This window comes from Hyperoodon ampullatus (genome assembly GCF_949752795.1).
Source record: "Hyperoodon ampullatus genome assembly, chromosome: 1".
Lineage (NCBI taxonomy): Eukaryota > Metazoa > Chordata > Mammalia > Artiodactyla > Ziphiidae > Hyperoodon > Hyperoodon ampullatus.
The window spans coordinates 203705669-203715954 of NC_136914.1; the positions used below are offsets into that span (position 1 = coordinate 203705669).

General features: G+C 53.1%; 1 protein-coding gene across 2 annotated transcripts in view; it reads left to right on the forward strand.

The window, feature by feature from the left end:
• The window catches only part of NEURL1 (neuralized E3 ubiquitin protein ligase 1), a gene marked incomplete at both ends in the record, with an annotated part of 79898 nt that extends 72347 nt beyond the window's left edge, over positions 1 to 7551 (forward strand). For both annotated transcript variants that reach the window (XM_079705121.1, XM_079705122.1), the window contains 3 exons: positions 2503 to 3192; positions 6629 to 6775; positions 7313 to 7551. In XM_079705121.1, the coding sequence (XP_079561247.1) occupies positions 2503 to 3192; positions 6629 to 6775; positions 7313 to 7551 (1076 nt within the window). The remainder of the gene's footprint in view (positions 1 to 2502; positions 3193 to 6628; positions 6776 to 7312) is intronic.
• Between the last annotated feature and the right edge of the window lie 2735 nt (positions 7552 to 10286).

Here is a 10286-nt window from a genome sequence, read left to right on the forward strand (position 1 = left end):
AGGCAAACTACCAATCAGTTAAGCTTTGTGTGTATGCTAGTTTAAAAAAGATAATATGTAATATAATGTTAAAAAAAAAAAGCTTTTATGGTAGATTTTGTAAATTTGTTACAGGGTAACCTGTTTTCTAGCTGTGATCTTACCACTTCAAATGGGTGTAATTTGAATACATTTTGTATGGTAAAGGATCAATAAAATGACTTTTTTAAGAGTTCAAAAAAAAAAAAAAAAAAAAAAACAGGGCGGTAGATTTCAGTTTAAGAGTAGGAAACATTTTCCTAAAGACAGAGTAGCTCAGCAGTGGCACTGCTGGGAGGTAGTGGGTATATCCAAGCAGAAGAGGACTCCTGAAGGGGCGGAGAGCAGCAGAGCTCACATTCCAGCCCCATTCAGGAGTCTGTTCTGAGCGTCTGCCCAGCTCCATGGGCTCTGGCCTGATTGTCCTGAGCGTGTGGGATGGGCTGGAGAGAGGAGTGTGGGGTGTGTGTGTGTGGGCCCCCATGACAGCCTTGTTCCCATAGGCCCGGCTGGGCATCTCTGAGCCACTTGTTTCCTCCTTCCCCATCCCTTCTCCTTTCTGTCCCCAACCCTCTGGACTCCTCAAGGGCCGCTGCCTGGAATCCCTAAGGGGTGGGGGAGCAGGGGCTGTTTCCTGGGGTCCAGGTCAGCCCACAGCCCTCCTCAGCCCCCCGCTATTGTCTCCCGTGTCTTGCCCTCCTCGCCTCTGCCTCTCCGCAGCCCCCCAGCTTCTCTGCACCATTACTGTCACAGAGTCAATTCCCTGGAATAATCACATTTTCCGGTCGGCTCCCTCCTCCTTGCCAAACACGATGCTGGGAATCCTGACCAGCCAGGCCCCAAGAGGCTTCTCCAGAGAAGCAGGAGCCTTGGGGGGAGGGCCGGCCCAGCACCCTCTCCTTGCTGGGGTCCAAACAACACTGTTCCTGGAAAGGGCAGGGGAGCTGGGGGAGAACAAAGAGAGAGAGGCTTTAGAGAGCGTCTCTAGATTCAGCTGGAGCTGAATTCTGGCCTCTGAGGCCCCTACCAGTCCAGTCCCCCAAGCTTTGCTCTCACACCAAGCACTCCAGCAGCCCTTACTCAGTTCCTGGAGAGAAAGCACAGATTCTCCCTGGGGGAGGCTCAGAGAAAAGCCTCCTGAGAAGGGATTGGCCCATGATGTGAGCTGCGGTGGTACTAGCCAAATGTAGGGACTCCCACAGAAAGGGTTCAGTAAACAAGGAGGGCCCGAAAGTGGAGAATGTGGCGTTGGGAGTTGGACAGATCTTACTTTAATCCTGGATCTGCCACTTCGTGGCTGTCACATAACAATTCCGAGCTTTATCTGTACAATGGGAACAACTTCATGGGATGTTTTAAGGATGAAATGCAGGGGTAATTCATTGCAACTGATGACTTTTATTACAAATTATAGGACTCCATAAAGCAGAGATAACCAGCCATTTAAAAAGTATGGTATCAAAAACATGGTTATTAGTGTAGAAAGGTATTCAGGACACAGTAAATGGAAAAGCTAGTTTTGAAAAGAAAATTTGTATAGCAGAGTTCTTCGCCTGGACTTGATGCCCTGAAATTATCCACGGAATTTAGGGAGAACATGCATTTTTCTGAGAAGATAGATAAAAGTTGCGACATTTTCAGAGATTTGTTACCCGTTAGAGTTAGTTTAAAACTACTGGCATTTATATAGCATGATTCAATTTTTGTTTTAAAAAAAGAAATAACTAAAATATATTGAAAAAAGGCTGGAAACTCATACATCTAAATATTAATAGTGGGGTGTGTGTTAATTAATTTTAATTAATAGTATTTTAATAGTATTTTCCTCTGGATGGTGGGCTGACAGGAGATTACTTTTTCTTTTTGCTGAACTGTCTTTTCTACAAAATACAGTCTGTATTACTTGCATGACTAAAAAGAGAAAGGGTTTGATTTCCAGTTGTCAGTTTTGAAAGGATAGCTTGGATAAATTCACTTAACTTCTCAGCCTCAATGTCCTTCCGTGGCAATAACTTCACAAGGTAATTGTTGGGGTAAGAACGTCTCTTTGCAATTTGTGCAGAGAGGCGTTCTGGGCGGGGGGGTTCCCTCTGGCCTCCCAGACGGGTAGGATGTCAACATGCATTCAACAAATATTATTTACTGCTGCCTTCTAAGTGCTGGGTGGTCTTCTGGCTGCTGGGATAAAAACCCAGGAGGGCCCCAGGAGTTAGAAAAAAAAATCCAATTTTAATAAGCATACAATTTAGAAGTAATCATGTTTTTAGTTTTGGTGTCCTTCCTGCCGGCCTTGATCCTTTGCTTAAACAAATACGTAGTTAGAAGTCCTGCACAACGTTATGTCCTAGCATTTTCTGTGCCATTAGAAACCAGGTGCGTCTTACTGGTGCGCGCTTTAAAGACTAGTGGGAGGAGGTGCGCAGGCGATGGGGACTGGGCGCTGTGGCCCGCGTGATGGTCGCCCTGTCTCCCTCCCTGCCGCAGACAGCGAGCTGGTGCTCCCGGACTGCCTGCGGCCGCGCTCCTTCACCGCCCTGCGGCGGCCGTCGCTGCGACGTGAGGCCGAGGAAGCGCGCCTCTCCGTGAGCCTGTGCGACCTCAACGTGCCGGGCGCGGACGGCGACGAGACCGCGCCTGCCGCTGGCTGCCCCATCCCGCAGAACTCGCTCAACTCCCAGCACAGCCGCGCTCTGCCAGCGCAGCTCGACGGTGACCTGCGCTTCCATGCGCTGCGCGCCGGCGCACACGTCCGCATCCTGGACGAGCAGACGGTGGCGCGCCTGGAGCACGGGCGCGACGAGCGCGCGCTCGTCTTCACCAGCCGGCCCTTGCGCGTGGCCGAGACCATCTTCGTCAAGGTCACGCGTTCGGGCGGCGCGCGGCCTGGCGCGCTCTCCTTCGGCGTCACCACGTGCGACCCCGGCACGCTGCGGCCAGCCGACCTGCCTTTCAGCCCCGAGGCACTGGTGGACCGTAAGGAGTTCTGGGCCGTGTGCCGCGTACCCGGGCCCCTGCACAGCGGCGACATCCTGGGCCTGGTGGTCAACCCCGACGGTGAGCTGCACCTCAGCCACAATGGCTCCGCGGCGGGCATGCAGCTGTGCGTGGACGCCTCGCAGCCACTCTGGATGCTCTTCGGCCTGCACGGGGCCATCACGCAGATCCGCATCCTCGGTGAGTGCCCCTGGCCACGTGCCCGCCTCCCCCAAGGTGCACCCAGAGGCTGGCGCCTCCAGACCCAGCCTTCCCTGGAGGAGGGGCGTGTCTGGGTAGGGGGAAAGAGCGCCCACCCCGCCCTTCATGGGGTCTAGTCAAGGAGTCACAGACACCGAAGATGAGTTCTGGGTGGGACTCAATTATCTAGTCCATAGTTCTCAGATCTCACCAGATAAACCCTGGAGAGGGGGGAGAAAAGCGGGGAACACTGAGTTTCACGCTCAGAATCTGATTCACCCACATTCCCACAGATACGTAAACAGTTCTCTTACACATTGCCCAGTGGCCATTTAAAAATGGGAAAAAAGAAAATTGTTTCCACCAGCAGCGAACTTTTTGAGGCTCAGTTTCCATTTCTCCTAAAATGGTAGTAAAGTTCTCTGCTTCCAAGGGTGGTTGTGTGTCTAAATAAGAAAAAGAGGTTGGTATGTCGGTAGCCAGGTATCTCTGCAGGGTGGTGCCTAGATTGGGGGTCTGTGGGGAATCCCCGAGCAGAGGGCCTTGGAGGAAAGGGGGTTGCAGATGTCTGGGCCTTCCTGGGTTTGAATGGACAGAGCTTGAATGGACTGGGTGATGCGGACTTGTGTAATCCATGTTTCCCAGAGTGTTCTGCAGGATAGGTGTCCATTGAAAACGGGTCCTTGGGTCTAAAATGTTTGGGAAATACTGAGTTTTTAAAAAGAAGTTGGGGCTTCCCTGGTGGCGCAGTGGTTGAGAGTCCGCCTGCCTATGCAGGGGACGCGGGTTCGTGCCCCGGTCTGGGAAGATCCCACATGCCGCGGAGCGGCTGGGCCCGTGAGCCGTGGCCGCTGGGCCTGTGCGTCTGGAGCCTGTGCTCCGCAACGGGAGAGGCCACAACAGTGAGAGGCCCGCGTACCGCAAAAAAAAAAAAAATAAAAAAAATAAAAGAATAAATAAAAAAGAAGGCGGTTCTTTACTGTAGAACTTCTCAGAGCCTTTAATATACAATGTGAACCTTTAGGAGAGGGTGGTGGTGGTTATGGTGTCCAGCTTTTCCAAGCTCGTTTGACCAGAAATCTTTTTTTTTTTTTACATGTATCTTCAGGAACCTCTGTTACCCCAGAGTGAGCAGGTGTTCATGCTTTCCAAGTGCTGGTCTGCTCTGCAGCAGCATTAGACTCACTCGGAGAACCTACTACAGTGCAGATTCTTGAATCCCACCTCCAGAGATTTTGATTCTGTAGATCTCGGATTAGGTCCTGGGCATCTGAATTTTTTTTTTTTCCTCAGCAAGTTTGCTTAGACACATTTGGAGACCCCTGGGTCTCACAGCCCCTGACCTAGACCTCACCCCAAGAGGCTTCATAGACAAGATATAATGTGTGTATGTGAGTGAGCATGAGTTTACGCTGTAAGATTGGCATACTGTGTCTAGGCACACGTGAGTAACTAAATGTATGCGTATTTGTGTATGTAATGCTGTTGGTGATTGTGGGAGTGTGTGAGAGTTTTGTGAAATCAGATAAAATCAGTGGAGACTTCCTCCTCTGGAAAGAGACCAAATGAAGATGGAGTGTAAAATAAATTTTAAAAGGAATGAAAAGAAATGGGGCTGGGGTGCTAAGGAGTTAGGATTGAGGGAAGATAAGTCAGGAAGGAGGTGAAAAGAAATCAGGCTAGATGAAAAGCCATCAATCAGTAAGGAAAGAAATTGGGGTGAAAATTCAGGATGGAATAAAAACAAACCGGACTGGGGTGCAGAAAAAAAAAATCAGGTTGAGGTACACAGATATTTGGCTACATTCACCAGGAGACACTGTTCCTCAGATGAAGGAAATAGCATAATGGCAAGGTACTCTCTTGACTCAGCACCATCTAATAATAGATAAGTAGCTTTCCAGTGAAGCTTCTGTTGCCCAAAGAAGCTTACTAGACTGGAGCAAAGGAGAAGCTTAAAAACAAACAAACAAAAACAACCCAGGACTTAAATGTCCCCAAAGGGAAGTAGGTCAAGGTGGGTATTGAAGAATAATCATTCAGAATTTAATGTATGCTAAACAGAGTGCTCCTGAGCTGTTTGGAGAATTGGGCATCTCAACTAACAAATTGGTGTTAGGGGATCCTGACTGACTTTAAAGGAAAAACAAATCAGTAACAATGTGTGAAGGATAATTATTTACCTTATAGAGGAATGCTTTGCTTTATTGAAGTAAGAATGGAAAGATATTTCCTTCACTCCAAAACTACAGTCAATTTCATGCTTAATGGTGAAACATTAGAAATATTCTTATTAAAGTCAGGAATATGATAGAGATGCCTTATAGTATTGTTCTGAAAGTGCTAACCAGTGCAATAAAGCAAGAAAAGCAAATAGGTATGAATTTCTGAAAGGAGATGATAATTAACTTGAAACCTGTTAACACTAATAAGAGAAATCCTATGGACAGCTAATGAATATTCTTAGAAACAGTGAGTATTAAATGAATTAGAATGAATAACCAGTAGTAAAAAATATCTCACTGGGCACTTATTTATGTGTAGGGCATTATGTTAGGGCCTGTGGGAGACTTACAGGTGAATCAGACTTCCTGCTTTCAGGAAGCTCAAGGTTTAAGTAGGGAAACAAAGTTACGTTCCTGGGCAAAGAACAAATAATTTCCTATCCTCTGTGGTTTTTTATTTCCGTGAATGGCGTGTGTGGCTGGTCAGTGCTAGATAGAGATATGTGGTTGTCGGGGTGGGGTGGGGTCAAGGCTGTCCAGAGGAGGGGGTTGAGGATAGCCCCAAGAGACTCCCTGGACAGTTAGCTCTTTGAAGGCAAAGGCTCTGTCTGCCTCATTCCCAGTTTTATATATACACAGTGTCTGGTACCTGGTAGGCTCTCAGCAAGGACTTGTTGAAGGGAGGAGGCAGGGAGGGATGGAAGGGAAGAGGAAAGTGAGGGAAGAAAGGAAGGAAAGAAGGCTGGGCAGATCAAGTGTGGGAGATGGTGTGGAGTATTTCGAAGGTGCCAATGCAGAGGAGAAGGGGGGTGATAGCATGGGGTTCTGACTAAGATGGTGAGGCCAGGGCTTGAAGGGCCATGCTAGGTGGGAGGAAGGCGACTTTGTTCTCTGGCATGGGAAACCTTGAAGGTGAGGGAAGGGTGGAGGTGGGATTCTAGGCAGGGGGCTTGTTTGGAGACGGCAGATGCAGTAACACCAGAGTGTGATGCGTGTGGCCCTCCAATTTGTAGGCGGGAACAGAGAGCTGGGGCAGGGTGCTGAGCCAGTCGGTGGAGTCCCACCCTGAGCCTTATGGCTGGGCCGTGTGGTCGGGCTGTACCACCCATTTTTCTCCTGGGAACCTAACAGAGGGGTGGAGATTCGAGCTTTCTCCCAGTGGGCCTCTGAGTGGCTAGTGTGTCCCTCCCTCCTTCCCACCCTTTCTGCAGGCTCCACCATCCTGGCAGAGCGGGGCATCCCATCACTCTCCTGCTCCCCTGCCTCCACACCAACCTCGCCCAGCGCCCTGGGCATCCGCCTCTCTGACCCCTTGCTCAGCACATGCAGCTCTGGACCTCTGGGGAACTCTGCTGGCGGTACGTAGGCTGACCCCTCCAGTTCCATGGTGACCATGCCAGGCCTCCCACCCTGAGGACCCCATCCCCACCCTCGCCCTGGCTGAGGCAGGCATGCAGCCTCTGTATCAGGACTGGGCCCTGGAGGAGCTGGAGATGGGCCCAGTGAGCCCTGGTTGAGTGGTAATTTCCGGGGTGTATCCCATCCTGTCCCCCAGCTGGGCAGCTTTCTCCAAAGGACTTCTTTAGCACAAAGAACACCAAAGGGTAACTCAGGAGGGGCCTTCCTTAAATGGCTTGGGGCCCCCTTCCTTCCTCCATCCCTCCCTCCTCCTCTCAATGCCTCATGGACACCCTGGCCCCTGGTCTGGGCACTGAGGGGCCAGAAGTGGGGCTGTCCAGAGTGTATCCTCTCCTCTCTTGTGCCCAGGAAGCTGGGTGGTAGGTTAGACAGGCCGATCCTGATAAATGGAGGGGGAGAGGCCAGGGGGCTCTCTTCATGAACCTGGGACCAGGCTGGGCCATGTCTCCTCCTGACTGGTTTCCCCTTGCCCCCAGGGACGGCCCCCAACTCACCGGTGAGCCTGCCAGAGTCGCCAGTGACTCCAGGCGGGGGCCCGTGGAGCGATGAGTGCACCATTTGCTATGAGCACGCGGTGGACACGGTCATCTACACATGCGGCCACATGTGCCTCTGCTATGCCTGTGGCCTGCGCCTCAAGAAGGCTCTACACGCCTGCTGCCCCATCTGCCGCCGCCCCATCAAGGACATCATCAAGACCTACCGTAGCTCCTAGCCCGTCGTGGTGCCCTACCCCTCACGCCCACCTCCTCAGACTCCGGCCCAGCTCTACCTGAGGGGCAAGTCAACAGGGCCCCTTCTCTCCTTCCTCATTTTGGAAATTCTTTTCCCTTCTCGTTAAACATGGGAAACAGCCCCCAAAGGTTTGGGGAGGAAGGGGTGTCAGGCAGGGAGGTGGGGGCAGAAGCCAATCGCCTGCTCTTCCCTGCACGCCGAGGGGCTAAACCGGGGTCTCAGCTTCTCCTGATCCTTCCCCATCTGGGGTAGATTCCCAGGAGGTCCTTCTAGCCTGTGTGGCACCTTTGTGAGAATTAGAAAGTGTGTCCCTTCCTCTGGGCAGATGTGGCCCTGAGCCCAGACATGTGGCTTGGCTAGTGGAGTGTGGACTTGGACTTCAGCCTCCATTTTCTCCCTCAGCCAACTGCCCTTGAGCAGTGCACAACCTGTGCAACAGCAGCCCTAGGCAGGCAGCTCCTGAGCTGCTGCCTTACTCTCTGACCTACACCTACCTTCTCCTTCCTTTCTTCCCTGCCCCTTGGGCCTGGAAGCCAGGGGTAAGAAGGCCAGTGGATACCTCTCATATCCTGGGCAGGCTGCAGCCTCCATGCCATGTCCATCTCCCACTCACCCTGGATGGGTGGACCGACAGGCTACAGAAGCCTCCAGGTTCTGGGTCCCTAGCCCCCTGGCCTGGTTGAGATGTGGAGGGCCCTTTTCTGGTCATAGCCTGTCTGCCCCAGTCATCTTGCTGGATGCTGCTGCCCAGGGGCAGCCCCTTGGTGTGCGCTGGAGAGCAGGGTCTGTCTTCTGTCAGGCTCTCTTAAGAACAGGTTTGCAGCTACCCTCTGTGACCTCTCCTCCCCCATTTCAGTGCTATTCTGGGCCGGGCTGATACTCATAGAGGCTGTAGCATCCCCTACAGGAGAGGGCAGGGCCCTGGGTTGGGAGTAGGGGTTCCCTGGAGTAAGAACAGGCTTTTTCTGTATTTTAATTTATTTATTTATTGGGTTTGTAGGGGTTATTTGGCAGGGGGTGGGGACTGAATTCCCATCCCCCAGACCCCTAGAAATGCTGCCCTGGTGGACGGAGTGCCTGGTTAGAGGGGTCAGCAGAGGTAGTCATCACTCAAAATCTTCCCCAGACTGCAGCCCAGAAGTCCATAGCCAGCTCTGCTTACCATGAAGTAGAACTCCAAAGGGGCTGAAGTGGGAGGCCTTCTGACAAATTGTATCCCTTTTATAGAGAGGGCAGCAGAGCCTCTGCGGTGCCCTGGGACTAGGGGATCACCCCAGAGCCACAAAATGCCCTTCTTCTTGGGCTGGAGCAGGGTTATCATAATTGGCTCATTAGACATCACAAGGCCCAGGAGTTCCCTCCTCCATAAGGACATAACGTTCTGGGCAGGCTGAGGGAGGGAAGGCCAGCTGGCCTCATCATTGTAGGGGTAGGGAGCCTGTCCTTAGGCTCTCCGCTCCCAGGAAAGAGGAGAAGGGAAGGGGATGGGTCCCAGCACCTCTAGGTTCTTAGTCCTGATGCTGGGGTGAGGGAGTGCCCCCCGCAGCTGCTCTTAGGTTATAGTCATCTCAGCCCTGCACGCCCTGTCCTGATAGGCCATGGCTGGGGCCAGCTCTCAGAGTCCTGGCCTAGTCTCCCCCGAGCCTCCCGGCTCTCGTCCCCCTCAGATAGTTTTTTTACGCCTGTCGGAGACTGCTTTGCCGTATGGCTGGCAGAGCGTGGGATTCTGGACCTGGCCACTGACCAGTTGTGTGGCCCTGACCAGGTCATAGCCTCTCTGAGCCTCAGCTGGCACCTCTGTAAAGTGATTGTTGGGGTCGGGGGGGGGGGACTTTCCTTGTGACTCTCGGGGGTTCTCTGGTGGGGGCTGCTATGGGGTGGTGTGGTGGGACAGCACAAGGAGGGGGTCAGGATGCCAGGCAGGCCCTGTCTGCACCTGCCTGGCAGGGGAGCCACAGTCCTACCATGGGTCTCCCCTCCCCACTGACCCTGTAGACCCCTTCTGTGGGAGGGGGATGAGGTGGGGCTGGTGTGGCCCCACCCGGTCAGGGGTCCCCTCTCAGGTAAGGAGAGTTCGTACATGCAGGGGCTGTGCAGCCTGCGCGCCAGGGAGAGGAAGCCACCGTCCTGTTGTCTCTGCTAGCCTAGGGGTAGCTGCTGCCTCCTCTGTGAACTTGGGTCACCGTGATTGATGATTGTGAATAAAGGTGATATCGTACCAGCCTGAGGGCTGTGCTGTGCAGTCTGGAGGGCTGGGGACGGAGGGCTGGCGGGCGGGTGGGTGGGTGTGCGGGCGGGGAGTCAACGATCAGGGGACGGGGAGGCGGCTGGAGCGTGACCTGGGGCTTGGATAGCAGGGGCCAGAATGCCAGGCGAGCCTCACTGTAAGCTGAAAGGGAGACTCTACTGCCCCTCGGTGGCCTCAGGTCCCTGGGTCCGGGAGGAGCAGGAGTCCGTGGCGCTCCCGAGGCTGAGCTGGGTCTAAATCTGGAGTGCAACCTTTGTGGAGGGGCAGCGCCACCTAGGGGCTAAAGGGTGGCAGGCGCTGTGCTGAGCTCCCCAGAACAGGGCCTGCCGGTCTCTCACCCCAAGCCCAGACCTGGAAGCTCAGCTGCCGCTCCCACTGGCCGGTGCGGAGGCCTATGCCAAATGAGTGGCACAGCTAGGAGGAAACGGGAGGCCTCGGTCAGGGACCTTCGGAAAAACTTTCTAGAT